Source organism: Wyeomyia smithii, chromosome 3, assembly GCF_029784165.1.
Source record: "Wyeomyia smithii strain HCP4-BCI-WySm-NY-G18 chromosome 3, ASM2978416v1, whole genome shotgun sequence".
In the NCBI taxonomy this organism is placed as follows: domain Eukaryota; kingdom Metazoa; phylum Arthropoda; class Insecta; order Diptera; family Culicidae; genus Wyeomyia; species Wyeomyia smithii.
Genome location: NC_073696.1, coordinates 112,123,623 through 112,138,574, shown reverse-complemented (window position 1 = coordinate 112,138,574; position 14,952 = coordinate 112,123,623). Strand labels below are relative to the sequence as shown.

Here is a 14,952-nt window from a genome sequence, read left to right as displayed (position 1 = left end):
CCATAAAGCATTATTCTCCATAGGCATCTTCCCAGCAACCATGTGAATGTCAATTTAATTTACCATCCACACGCCGATTGCCGCTCCCGTCAGCTCGCGTCAAATCGACCGCATTCAGAGGAAGAAGATAGTTTGGCTCCACTACTGATGAAACGATGCAGCGAAACTTTCTTGGGTTGTGACTGTCATTACGGATGAGCAGCAGGTATTCTTTCGGATGTGCTATCGGAAGCAAGGGGAGGAAATCGTGAGCTGAATGACAAGAGCCATAGAATCGATTTTTTTTTTGGTGAATTCTTTTGATCTGCTTCAACCGAATAGCGCGCGTTCAAGAGAAAATTCTCAGGATAAACTTTGGTTTGGTTAGGAGAAGTTTCGACTCATGAGTAACAGCTAAGAATATTACCGTGCCCGCCTCACCCTTGTCGACAGAACCGATAGAACGTGATAGAACATTTTTACCGTTCAGACTTTTTATTTTTCTTTACAAATTCCAAATGGTTCAATTGTAAGTTGCCGATTCTAACTAAATATTTCATATTATTCTAATGGAATATTATGAAGTATGTTGGGTTATTTTCAATGAAGGGTTCGCTTTTGTTGACATTTACCTAGCTTCTTTCCACTACGATCATATTGGCTCTGATGGGCTCTCCAAGCCAAGCTAAGAACATACGACGCTTATTTGCAAAGCCCTATTTTAATTATCTACGATTTATGGTCGTTCTAGTCTATTCTTTATCCTCTAAGTGTGCACAGGTCCAATTGATAGAAAACCGATTTGCCAAGGAAAATTATGGAATCAATTTTACTGAAAGTTACTGAAAGTTGTGGTATGTATGAAATGAACAATTAACGCAACCGAACTAAAAATGTGGATTTTTTCATCTTACTTTTACTTGAGTTATGATTTACGAGTTATGATAAAACGCGAAGTTTGGTGCGATACAGACTGTTAACGATTGTGGCACGGTTCTATTTATATCGTCTCCTGGTGATCGGTTGCCCAGAGACCGAGAAGTAACCATATCGTGCGCGAATTTGTGAAGAAAAGATCGAACCATCAACCTCGATGGATCCAGATCAATTCCTCTCCACTAACACTACTAATTCCTTCCTTTGACACTTGTGGATAATGCAGTGGATTTCTCGGTCTCTAGTAGCAACAAGTATTTAACTAACACTCCCGATGTCCCTTCCTCTACTGATCTGCATTGAGCGTGGCCAGCTGCGTTATTGACCAGTGAAAAGAAAGATCACCAGGAATTGTACACTAAAAATGGACTTGCTACTCCCAGGCACCGTTTTGGTGGTTCTCTGTGCAATTTTTTTGCAACATACGGGCGATCAAATGCTATGCTAAAAATATACTCCAAGTTATCATAATGCATTTTTCGAACTAAATTTCTATTTTTAACAACGGTTTTTCCCGGTACCACGCAAGTTCATTAAGCAGACAGTATGTGAAGTAAAGAGAGCGAAAAATAAGCGAACAGGTAATGTGATACAGATTTGGAAAAATATACCGCATCCCGACGGGACATAAACCCGGAATCTCCCTGTCTCCGGCGCGTCCCGTCAGGATGCGGTATATTTTTCCAAATCTGTATCACATTACCTGTTCGCTTATTTTTCGCTTCCTTTACTTCACATACTGTCTGCTTAATGAACTATCATAATGCATTTATTTTCTTAAGGAAGATAGTTTTTGTGACTTAATCTCAAAATGGAACATAATCTTTTTTTTTTCAAATTTTTATATTCAAAAAAATATTTTGTGAGTGCTCGTTGTAAAGAAACTTTGGACATAAAATATTTATTATTTTTTTAGAAATGGCATAGATATGAAAATATTTTTCACCTATTTGAAAAATAGAAGAGAACATTCAAAGGATATTTTATCAATTCTCGGAAATCAATGAAATAGTTATCGGTTTCCGTTATACTCTACTAGAAAATTTATTTTGGAAATAAATATTGAAATTCAGTCCGCGCAAATATATATTTCGACTGTGACATACAGTCTCCCTCAGTGCTTATGTGGACTGGTGTTTTTTATTTTTAGTAGGTAAAACTGAAAATTTAGCACTCTTTATTGGAGTTAGGTAGGGATTTATGCGGTCGATTGTTCACCGTATCATGTCTGGGGTTTTTAGGAAGCAGATTGAATAGCCATGAGGGGTGATTACCTGCGTCTTTGTTGAGAAGCGTGCATGAGTGTTGTTTATAAATTTCTAAACTTTCAGCTCATCTATTTTCCAATAATTATCAATTCTCGTCAGTTTAAGCAGCTGTTGTTTGTAAAATGGCCATCCTTTTTCAATAAGTAGTAAAATTTCTTGATATTAATTTTCATCATACTTTACTACTTTCTATTTCATTTATTTCTCTAAAAAAAGTACGAAAAGCTATGAAGGGTTTCTGAATTTATTTATTTTTTTTTCTTTTTTGGCACAAATATTGCAAATATGCTCTCGTCGTCAATGGGAAAGAGAGAAAAAAGCTTGTGAAACTATGCTGGGCATTTTTATGGATTTAAAGCAAACATACTTTATCGTACCACCTTTCAGAGTATAAATGGAGTGAGAGTGAGTGCAGATGAGTTTTCGAGTGCAGATGCCCGGCTATAATATCAAATTTAGAGCTTTTAAGTGAGTTTTTGAGGATAATACTTTATGAGGAATCTAAAGTTAACTAAGAAGAATTTATTCCATGGATCAGCAGATTGGTTTGAGAAGAAAATATGCGTTTTCTCCTGTTTTCAATTGCGTTTTCATGTTGTATGAGATGAATATATGGGCTGAGATGAATAATGGAGCAGTTCCCCTATGAATATATTAACACATGCAAGGAACACGAAATAGATATGTTTCGAATATATGACGCAAAATTTTTTTTTAACGTGGTATAATTGAAACGTCACTGTTCTTATATTTAGGTTGGACTCGATTATATATCATTCGATTATATGAACATGAGGTGATCGACAGGTGGGAGCAGCACTACAACGAACACCTGGATGGCGCAGAGGCAGAGGACAAAGACGACAGGAGGAACGACTTCGTCAGCACAGTGGATGAGGGAGACATTCCGACCCCTACGATAGATGAAGTTAAGGATGCCATCAAGCAGCTCAAGAACAACAAATCAGCTTGAAAAGATGGCATCGCAGCGGAGCTTATCAAACTGGGCTCGGTTAGGTCGGCTTCCTGTCTGCACCAGCTGATGGCCAGGATCTGGGATACAGAACAGCTACCAGAGAAGTGGAAGGAGGGAGTAATATGCCAAATATAGAAGAAGGGCGACAAGTTGGAATTTGAGAACTATCGAGCGACCACGATTCTCAACGCAGCCTACAAAGTGCTCTCCCAAATCGTCTTTCGCCGTCTCTCGTCGCTAGCAGGGAGGTTTGTTGGAAGTTATCAAGCCGGTTTTGTGGTTGGGTGATCGATAACGGATCAAATCTTCACGCTGCGACAGATCTGCCAAAAGTGTCTCAAATACAAAGTCCCACCTTCGATCAAATACCGCACCACCTTCAATCGATATCAAGGCCGCCTACGATACTATCGACCGTGTAGAACCATGGAAAATCATGGACAAAAATGGTTTCCCTGCGAAACAAACAAGACTGATCAAGGCCACGATGGCTGGTGTACAGTGTGAAGATTTCGGGTGAGTTATCAAGCCCGTTTGAAACACGCAAAAGACTTCGAGAAGGCGACAGTCTTTCCTGCCTCCTGTTCAACATTGCGTTAGTAGGTGTGATGAAACGTGCGGCCTTCAATATGCGGGGCACGATCTTCAATAAATCCAGCCAGTTCATCTGCTTCGCTGACGACGTGGACCTTGTCGGAAGGACGTTCCAGGCGGTTGCTGAACAGTACACAAAACTGAAACATGAGGCAGAAAAGGTTGGATTGAAAGTGAATACGTCGAAGACCAAGTATCTGCTAGCAGGAGGAACCGAGCGCGATAGGGCTCGCACAGGCAGTAGCGTAATAATTGAAGGAGACGAGTTCGAGGTGGTAACGTCAGATAACTACTGCAGCAGAGAAGTCCGCAGGCGTATTGTAGCCGGAAGACGTGCCTACTACGGACTCCACAAGACTTTGAGGTCTGGTAAACTTCACCCCCGTACCAAGTGCACTATGTACAAGACGCTTGTAAGACCAATAGTCCTCTACGGGCACGAGACATGGACAATGCTCAAGGAGGACTTGCAAGAACTGGCCATTTTCGAACGACGTGTGCTTATAACTATCTTCGGCGGAGTATGTGAGGATAGCGTATGGAGGCGAAGGATGAACCACGAGCTGGCGCAACTCTACGGCGAACCCAGTATCAATAAAATCATGAACGCTGGAAGGGTACAACGGGCGGGACATTTTGTAAGAATGCCGGGCAACAATCCCGCAAAAATGGTGTTCGTCTCGAATCCGGCCGGTACAAGACGTAGAGGTGCACAACGAGCTAGCTGGTTAGACCAAGTGGAGCAAGATATTGGAAGTGTGGGACTCTCAAGAAACTGGAGACGAGCTGCTATGGACCAAGTACGTTGGCGTAACATTGTGACGCAGGTGAAATCCCGAGGGATGTTGCACCAGGAAAGTAAAGTAAGTAAACAAGTATGTTTTTCCGTAAAGGTTCATTTTGAGATTCCTCTCGCATTTTGTGAAACGTTTTGGGTGTAACATTTCAATCATGTATATCTCCGGTCAGATGTGTTTCCATTACACCACCTCAGGACGTATAACTCGGCCTTGCTAAGTAGCAGAGCGGTTTACAGCATCAGTAAGAGATCCAAAAGCGCCAGTTTGCTGCCGTCTCTACCAACGGCAACATCTTCAAGTTTGGGTCCGTCATGAAAAAATTATCTTTCTATTTTTTTTTAACTATAATGGAAGTCAAGCTATTTCTTTTTTATTCCAAGCAATAAATGCAGGTGTACATTTTTCAATCTCCAGTAAGTACATTTCCAATCGTCAACCCCACATTAACTGCTTGAAATTATTATTCTTCAGAATATTCACCGGAATGAGCGTACCCACATTATTACAATTTTATCCAAGTGTTTCTATGGCTAGAAGCTCTATGTGAATCGGAATGACTGGCATGACTATACAGCAGGGTTGCCACATTTATACCTGTATTTTTCTTTGAAAATATCTGTATATCTGTATCTCGGGCCAAAAAATCTGTACTAAAAATCTGTATCGAGCAAACTCAGAATCTTGGATGGAAAAAATTTACTTGCAGAACATATTTAAACAAATTCATTCTTCTCTACGTGATATTCATACAGGTTTTTGTTAAATTTATTTTTTAAAGTTTTCGTTAATTTAATATTAGAATCTCCTCCTTGGTCTGAAACGTAGCTTTCAGCTTTTAAATTGAGATCATTAGCTTAGGGGCCATGCAATTTCTGGTTTTCAATTATATATTAAAAGTATGCGTTCTAAACAAGCAGAAGAGTATAGATTCATATAAAAAAATCTCACAAATGATCTGTAATAGGAACTTGAAATAACTAATGGTGTTCAACAGCTTAGACCAAGTTAAGTCATTTGTTTCAATGAATCTTCCGGTCGAAAAGTTTTTTTCGAGCGTGCGAAATTCGTTAGACAGCCCTTGTCAGTCAGTTATTGTTACGAATTTGGGGAATTGTCGCATCATTTAAATTTTCCAATTTCACGAACGATTTAAGATTACTTAAAGCTGTCATTTTTATGACAGGATCGGTGAAATCGCACCTCTTTGCAATTTGTTTTACGAATTATGAATAGAAATCCTGACAAATATTTCGAAACGTTCGTTTTCGGGCTTCGTTCAAGTCACATTCCATTTCTTATTCATCGATACCTACATAATCCCAGCGTTGCAAATCGAGCGAGAAGCAAAACCTTTCTTCTCCTTTCTGCTTGAGAACGAGACATATGCTACGCTTCTCAAGTCTTTGGACACATGCTTTGGAGATACTCTACTCTTCTGCATGCATTCCCCTGAGTGGCAGCAAGCACGAACCGACACGAACAAACTCTTTCGTATTGCTTCTCAGCTACCGTAAAAGAGTACGCGAGTTCCTGCTAGTGAGCAGTGATGGAAACGAAACGAAGATGATGCAATCGACGTTTATTCATCATATGTGCACTTCACGAAGTGTACAGGTCGCGACTAAACTCGAATCCTCTCAACCCATAATGAAATGATGATAGGGTGCATAGGTTTCTGGGAGAAAACAAACACATGACTAGACTACATCAGCTCTGAGAATTGATTCGATCGTTGAGTTTGTCTCTCCATAGGCCGGTATTTCCGGGAAGAAAGGATAGCAACAGGAGAAAATCATGTCACCTGAACAGCAGCAGAGGTGTGGTGCGGTGAAAGGGAACGTGTGGGGGAAGGAACTACTTCGGCAGCGGTTGAGTTTAAGCGAGAGTAGGAGAGCATACACTGTCATTTTCTTTCTTTTTCTGACAAAAATCATATTCATGAGTCAAAAGAGTAAGGATATAACAAGTTCGGATCGCTCTCTGTAACAGAGACGAATAACTTCATATACCGAGTTGTGCACATTGAGAACCACGTATTGTGGTGTACACTAATGAATAGAAATATATCGTAAAGAGGAGAGCAAAAAGAGTGCACCTGCACCGATACTTTGTTTTTCGCATACTGACGACGATGTCAACGCATCCTTGGCTTGTTTTATATGTATTCATTAATCGCTAGAGGTGATTTTTTTCCTTCGCCGCTAGTGAGTAGGAGTACTCGACTAAAATTGCTTGAATAGGAGGAGTACTTAAAAAACTGTGCTCGAAAACGAAAATGCTTTCTTCCCGACATGCACCGACGACAGCCGACAGTGGGGCAACGTGTAGGGTATCGGACTGCTTCAGTAAGTTTTTTACAGCAGTCTAATGCAAAACCAGCCGAAGCGAACCGCTGCCGAAGTAATCCGATACCCTATCATTTTTTTCCCTCTGCAACCATCGCAAAGCATCTTGAATCAATTGTCTTCGGCTGGTCGTTCTCACGAGTTGGGGAGTAGGTATACACGAGTACACACGAGAAGAGTAGACGGGAGTGTGTGCATATGATCTGGGGAGTAAGAAAGAATTCTCTACTGTGTGAAAGCGGCGACACCGAGAACCTCATATGAGGTGTTGTATGCTGCTTACGAGCGAGACTAACAACACTGCATAATCCTGATGTTGTTTTTTTACAAAACTCTTAAAATCGAATCGAATTCTACCTTTGAAATTGATTTCAGTTCGTTGGTATAACAAAAAAATCTGTAAAATCTGTATTTTTGGCAATATTCTGTAATTCTGTAATACAGATTCTGTATTGCTTTTTCAGTTCAAAAATCTGTAAAATACAGAAAAATCTGTATATGTGGAATCCCTGTTATACAGGTCGGACTCGATTATCCGGAATACGATTATCCGCATTTTTAGACTCGATTATCCGGAATTTTATTATTTTGGTGTTCGTTTTTAATTTTTATTAAGAAATTTCCCCTTTCCCTTTTCCTTCTGGTATATGTTCGAATTAAGTGAAAATAATCAATGCCCAATATATTTTTTGGTTCTAAAGTTTTTACCTCTTTTCGCCTCAAAAATAATTTCTGGTTACGCCACTGCATCATATTAGTAAAATAAAAAAAAAGGAAATATTAATTTTATCGTTTATCGCAAATTTGAATATTTTGTCTGTAATTCGATTATCCGGAATGAATTTTTTATTTTGATATTCCGGATAATCGAGTTCGACCAGTATTATAAAATCCCCTAATCATTGAAATAGGCCCCCGTGCTCAAATTGCCAGGACTGCCAAGATATTATCCAATTGCTTTTATGGCTTCTCAGTAACGGAAATTATCCCCCAAAATCTCAAAATATAATAGACACCTGAAAAATGCATCTGATCCCTCTTGATACTGAGTTAAATTTAGGAAAGTTCTTAGATCTAATAATCCTCGAAATATCGAAATTAAAGAGAAATAAAAAAAAGTTACAGGAATTTGTTTGACGGTAAAACACTCATTATAAGGTGTATTTGAAGCGTCATTCTTAGAAACATCTTCTAAAATTCTTTCATTTCAAACCTTTTCTTAGTGAGAGTTTAAAATTCTTCTTGCAAATAGCAAATGTTCTAATAATTACTTTAAAAAGATTTTTTATTCTGAATTTTTATCCTGAGTGTGTGCAAGACCAGCTATAGCTTAATAAGTTTGAAGAAATCATCCCACTTTTTAGCTTAGATTTAATTACTCTCTGTTTTCATTTGTTCTTTTCAGTGATCATCGAAGAACCAGAGTTCACCGATGTAATAGAAAACGTAACAGTGCCTGCAGGGCGGAATGTCAAATTGGCATGCTCCGTTAAAAACTTAGGATCATATAAAGTAAGTAGCCTAACTGTGTTCAGTCCAACTGCAGAAATAACAATTCCCCAATAAAACTATTTGCTTTCCTGCTGTCATCGTGCCAAGAAACTTGGAAAACGTCATTTACTTATATGAAAACTCCTGCTTCAGTCCATGTGTGCAGTAGCAGAAATCAGTTTTATTAGAATTGTTATCTTTTAATAAAAGTCATACAAAACGCAATGATACGTGGCCCAGAAGATAAATATGACGATCATGGTTATTTTCCTAATAAAAATTCATATTTATTTACATGCCAGTGCAATCCCAGCATATTCATCGCACCCCCTTAGTATTCTCCCGAAAGCCGAGTGTGTATGTGTGTACCAGTGTATGTAAAAGAACAAACCCGCATCGAAAAACTGTAGATTTGATTCCCCTGTCCTGAGTCTTATTTGAAGATACACACTTTCCTTTACCTGGCAAACACGTAAAAGATTCAGAGATAGCTTTTAAGAAAGCAGTATCAGATTCACCTTGAATCGTGCTATTGTTGGTCTGGTTTGGCAGTTTCACGATTTTATTTACATTCTTCTACCTTGTCTGCGTCGAAAACAGCACGAACGAACAGAATCCCATAAAAAGAAGAAAAGATGTGGTTTTGGAAACACACACAAAGATAATCGATTGGGTTTACAAAATATTGCTATATATATATATATATATTATATTCGTTCTAATATCATGAGAGAAATAATTATTTTTGGTCTAAAGTAAAAACAAAAGTTCTTCTGTTAAATTGCCTCTACAATGGACAGAATAATAACCCAAAAATGTTCAATCGTTTATGTCTTTTTGATCGAACACTCGGCCTGATTTATACAGATTCCGCTAGTGATTCGATAGGATCGCACCGCACGAGAAGCACGAACAAAAATGCACATTATCCTTATTCATCATTTGTGTCTTCCTCCGAAAACCCTCCACGTTTGCTTCTAGGACAATACTTTCGAACCGCCTTCAATTTTTACGAGGAATAAAAATCTCGCATCAAGCTTAATTTTTGATATCCGTTATGGTTGTTCGGAGTTGTTTTATTTAAAGAAAAAACTTCAATTCTTTAAAGGGGGACGCATAATGCATAGCTCCCAGCCAAACCAGTAAGCGAAGAGTATCGGAAAATAAGAAGGATATTATAAAATGCGAAACCACCACAAAACCGGGATATTCCGTTGTCGTTCCGGAAATGGAGATTCAGACGAAGGTAAATTATACGGTTCACTGGTTAGATTGTCCGGTACCGTAAATCTATTTCTGTCTGTTTGGAAGGAGTGATTAAAACCATGATGCGATTCAATGATAGCAGGAACGGTTCTTTCTTATATCTTTGCTGGATTGTACGAGTACGTGCTTCTGTCTTTTCATAAAAAGCTAATCAAAACCCTTTACACAAGACAGAATAAAGTATTAGACACTAGATAACCTAAAATAGGATAAATGTGACGTAAATAATTTCAACTGTTGTTTCAATTTTAATTTTTGTTTCTATGTTTCATTACAATCAACTATTTTAAACTAGTGCATTGTTCAATGATTGGATTTTTTTCTAAGTTTGTTATACATCATTATTTGGTGTCCTAAAATAAATCGTTTCAAATATTTTGAAATGATTTTCGATACTGAAAATCACTAACAGCTATGACGCACGCCAGTGCACTATAGCTTAATATATTCTCGAATATATTATTACTTTAGTACCAGCTGGTGAGCCATGTGACTAAAGTTGTGCTCCAGCCAGACAGATATGTACGCCTTCCATGTAAATACGTTCGGCCTCAGGCATCCCGCCATCGCTCTACCGCGTATAACTACATAAATATTGGGATAAAACCGCTTGCGTACTGCCGGAACCGAAGAATGCCACCCTCAAGCGAAAGTATGTTCTCGCCACATGCATAATCTAGTAAATACATATGTGTATCTCTCTCTAATGTGAGGACAGAATACAAATTGACTACCCTGTAGAACCACGAGTAAATTTGTCATTCGTCTCCTTCACTAACCGAAGTCGACATCACCGAACGCCCGAATGCTGAACTGGAAGGCAGGAGCGCGACAGGAAGGAAAGCAAATAAAATTATATCACCGTCCAATCGTTCGACCTATACCGACAAATTGACAAATTTGATTTCATCGATCACACGTTATAGACGTATTATTTTTCGCTTTATTCCACAGGTAGCGTGGATGCACTTTGAGCAGTCCGCCATTCTAACTGTACATAATCATGTGATAACGCGCAATCCCCGAATCAGCGTGACACACGACAAGCATGACAAACACAAGACCTGGTTCCTACACATATCAAACGTCCAGGAGGAGGACAAAGGGCGATACATGTGCCAAATTAACACCGTAACGGCCAAAACGCAATTTGGTTATCTGCACGTTGTCGGTGAGTCATCATTTCAGAAACACTTACTTTTACTGTCCATAATAGCGTTAAATAAGGGCTTACAAATCAACAAACATGTTGATCACATTCAGTAAAACTTTATTATTACCCTGCAATTCAAGACTGATGCACGATTACGCTTTCTGTCATAGATTTTATCGCTACTTTATTTTAATTCTTCCCGTCGCGTATCGTGTCGAAAATAGTACGGTAACGAAACCGCTCTCAAGACCAATATCATCGAGAAAAAAAACGGAAACAGCGTAAAAAATAAATCCACCAAAGCAGAACCGGATAATTCAATTCCGATTGCAGAAAAGACGACACTTCCTTTCCTAATCACGTCGTCGCGTCGAATCAAATTGTTTTATTTCTTTTTCTGCTCGTAATCGATACTTTATCTTTCGAGTCATAGAAAAACTTTGAATTCATTCCAAATATTAGCTGTTAGAGACCATAAGAAAATGATAGCTGTATGTATGCCACAGTAAGTATAGTTTACATTTGAATCCAGTCGATTTTCTTAACAACAAATGAACCGATTTGAATGCCCTCAGGAGCATTCGACAAATGATTGATATAGTTTTTTAACTTAATTTATAAAAAAAACGAACAAAAAAAGGATTAGGGAATGAAATTATTGCTATCCATTGCAATGAAAAGATGAATAAGTGAGCAGATTCGGATCATATATTACTTTTTAATATCTATGCAAGTCATTTTTTTTTTCAACATGGTAATTATTATGACATCTAGCATCCAGGACCGGATCTAGGACTGTGGGAGCCTGAGGGCTAAATACCTTGTGGGGTGCTCCTTTTCAGTTGTCAAAATTTCAATAAAGGTATACTGCCGTTCTACGCATATTTGTCCCATGTTCCAAATCATGCAAACGAGAAAAACGATGTTAAAGTTTTACAACGCTTTTACGCATTGCGCCAATGTGACAAATGCAGTCATGGGTTTTTAAGCAGTTTTACCTTGCAATAGACTGTTTTCAATAAATCTAGTTGAATGTTTTGCGGTTTAACACTCTATTTCATAAAAATACCCACTGGGATAATAATGCCGAGAAACCACGTGCATTCGATGTTTCCCAATACAGAGTTCGTTTTGGGGATACAAGGCTGTTAAATTTTTCACGAAAATGATCAAGCCAATCGTGTTGTCTTTATAAGGAGGTGATCATAGTCGAGATAAAAGATTAGTTAATTGAATAAGTATCAGATGACTTACAATTACAAAGGGGAATTGTTTTTTCAGATTGCCCATATTTGAACGTTGTTAGGCTTCCACCATTTTGGCTACACACAAAAGACAGTTCTTATAACTTTCAATTAGTATGAATCTCATGCGTTTATCTTCTTATGCTCGAAAAGGAAAGGCATTCAGATAACAAACCAGCACACAAGGTTTATGTATTCCGAACAAAGATATGAACGTTAAATGATCAAGCAAAGTGATTTTCGGTACCGAATTTCTGACACCCGTAATGTAGCCAAACGTTGCAAGGAGAAGTTTTTATTGCTCTGTAGCACTTCCCATGTTGTTAATATGGGTATTAGTGATTAGTGGAATCGATTAGAATAAAAAAAAATTAGTGGGACAAACATGTGTAGAAAATCATCGATGGGACAAACAGATTTGGTATGGTTTTTCAAGACTTTCGGAACAAACAATGTTATTTTTGAAAGTTTTTCAAAAATATACATGAAAATAGACTCATTGGTGATAAAAAACGAAAATCGACCAAAAGTAACATGGGACAACTATGCGTAGAACGGCAGTATATGTCATACAAAAATATAAGTTAACGTGAAACGGGACGCAATCTAAGCATGTGAAGACCGATAGCTTTCTTCTGCATACTACCGCATTCCGGAAATTCCTCATAGCATATCATTAATTTTTCAACTAACCTGCAATTATTTTTTGTGAAACTGCTAAACCAGCATCAGAGCACCTAATTCAACCAGTCTGCACACCGTAAAACCTTTGAAATGATTAAATGTTATCTCAAATTTTGCGCCCGTGTAGCCAGCAGCAGGTTACGCTGATATATACAGCCTACCCTGTTTTTGTTCGAGGGATAGGTACCGCACCAAATAAATCGCATAAAAAAATCATTCGAAACTTCACGTGCAGCATCAAAACAATATTTCCACAACATTATTGAAAAAAAAATTGTTTTATGCGGTGGATAGGGACCACATTAAAAAAATTCTCAGTTAAAAATAGCTCGAAAGTTATTGATTCTGATTTAGAATACCTATGAGAACAATTTTAAAACATCGGATTGATAAACGTTACTTTTTTAAACATACTAATCCCTTCAACCGCTTTTTTTCGCAGGCTCGCAATTCGTAACTTTTCCTACGTAAAACTGGCTCAAATAGTAATTTTTTGACCAAAACTTATGTAATGCGTTGTAATTCATTCCAAGAATCGGAAAAACTAAATGGCTGAAAATGTTGTCGGAAGTGGCCCATTTTTATATCGCACAAAAAAATTCGCACAAAAACAGTCGCACAAAATAATCGCATAAATAAAGTCGTACAAAATAAATTTCGCACAAAAAAAGCTGCATAGAAACAGGTTTGACTGTAGAATATAGAAGTATATAGAAAGTGTTCAAATTATTATGATTCTTTTGAATTTTATGGCATCAAAAATATGAAAAATTTGGTAACCATGTACCGTTAACAATGATAAAAAAAACGCTTGGATTTCGTCCCGTTTCACCTTAAAGGAAGGTTATAGAAGGGTTGTGTTAGTTCTATTGAAGTTTTAGTTATTTTAGTCATGAGTCATGTGAAGTGAACTTTTGTGGGGGACCTCAAAGTGTGGGGCCCAGGGACCATGGCTCCCCTGCCTCCCCCTCAATAAAAATCCTTTAGATATAACTGTACTGCATTCATTGTAATGCTTGCTCTTTGATTTCAGTACCATGGATTCGTACAGGTAACACACCAAAATTGAAATAAAGACTGCTGGTAAAACCCTAAAAACCTCGGTCATATTCGTCCATAAGTTTTTATGTTGGGCGACAACTAAAAATTTGCAATTTTTTGACACTCTCTTACTCCGCAACAAACACGCTCATAGAGAAAGGAGATTATGTGAATTAGACTGGGACACGGTTATATGGGAAAAAGGCGATAGTCTAATTTTTCGCTCTCATGCACGTTTTCTGTTTCTTATGGGTCCTATACTGCCGGTACCCGGATACTATCCCATAATGAAAAACAACATGTTGAGAAAACGGCGATTTAATATTATCCGTGAATTTTCGGATTTCCAGCTATTACATCCAGAACCAATGACCATAACAGTTTCATGGCAGCACAAGTTTATCGTTGAGAACAAAAAACCATGGATGCAATTGGTTTTACGTTATATAACTTGAAAAAAAGACAAAATGGGACAAAATATGCGGGTACATTTCAAAAGTACTCGCATAATTTGTCCCATCACATATAAATTCAACCAGCAACCGGCAGTATCATTGGCAACGTAGATTGTACTATAGAAAAACAACATTAGTCTAGTTAATTAAATGACATACTTCTATATGCCTAAAATAATCCGATATACACTAATCTGGAGCAAAATCATGTATTTGCAGTTTGTACCACTATGCAGTGGGACTGTAATGCGGGTACTTTCAGTATGGGACAAAAACAACCTGGTATTTTTTCCATGTTTTTCCATACAAAAGTATGAATTTAAATTTTTTTTCAGAAAATATGATAACAATCAAGTCGATTCCCGATGATAACTCAAAAGTGACCAAAATCAGTATGGGACAGTATGCGGGTACCGGCAGTATAACAACTGTGTAAATTTTCAGATCGATCGGTGTTACTATTTTTTTGAGCCAGATTTCCAAAGCTTCCATACGATTTTATATTAAAAATTCCATTTTTTTTCAAAACTTTTTCTCCAGAGATGTCCTAATGTGTGGCTCCTAAAAATATATTGATACATGATATTTATAGGAAATTTTCCTGGGAAAATTTCTTTTGAAGACCATTAGGCGCTACGATGTTTGCAGAAAAAGCTCTTCACCCCAAACTGATTGAATGTCTAGCGAACGGCTCAAGATTCAATTTCTCTAGCAATACTA

General features: G+C 37.9%; 1 protein-coding gene across 12 annotated transcripts in view; it reads left to right on the top strand.

The window, feature by feature from the left end:
- LOC129730152 (lachesin-like) overlaps positions 1-14,952 on the top strand; it is a 145,391-nt gene that overhangs the window by 39,904 nt on the left and 90,535 nt on the right. For all 12 annotated transcript variants that reach the window (XM_055689234.1, XM_055689235.1, XM_055689240.1 and 9 more), the window contains exons 3-4: positions 8,304-8,410; positions 10,610-10,826. In XM_055689234.1, the coding sequence (XP_055545209.1) occupies positions 8,304-8,410; positions 10,610-10,826 (324 nt within the window). The remainder of the gene's footprint in view (positions 1-8,303; positions 8,411-10,609; positions 10,827-14,952) is intronic.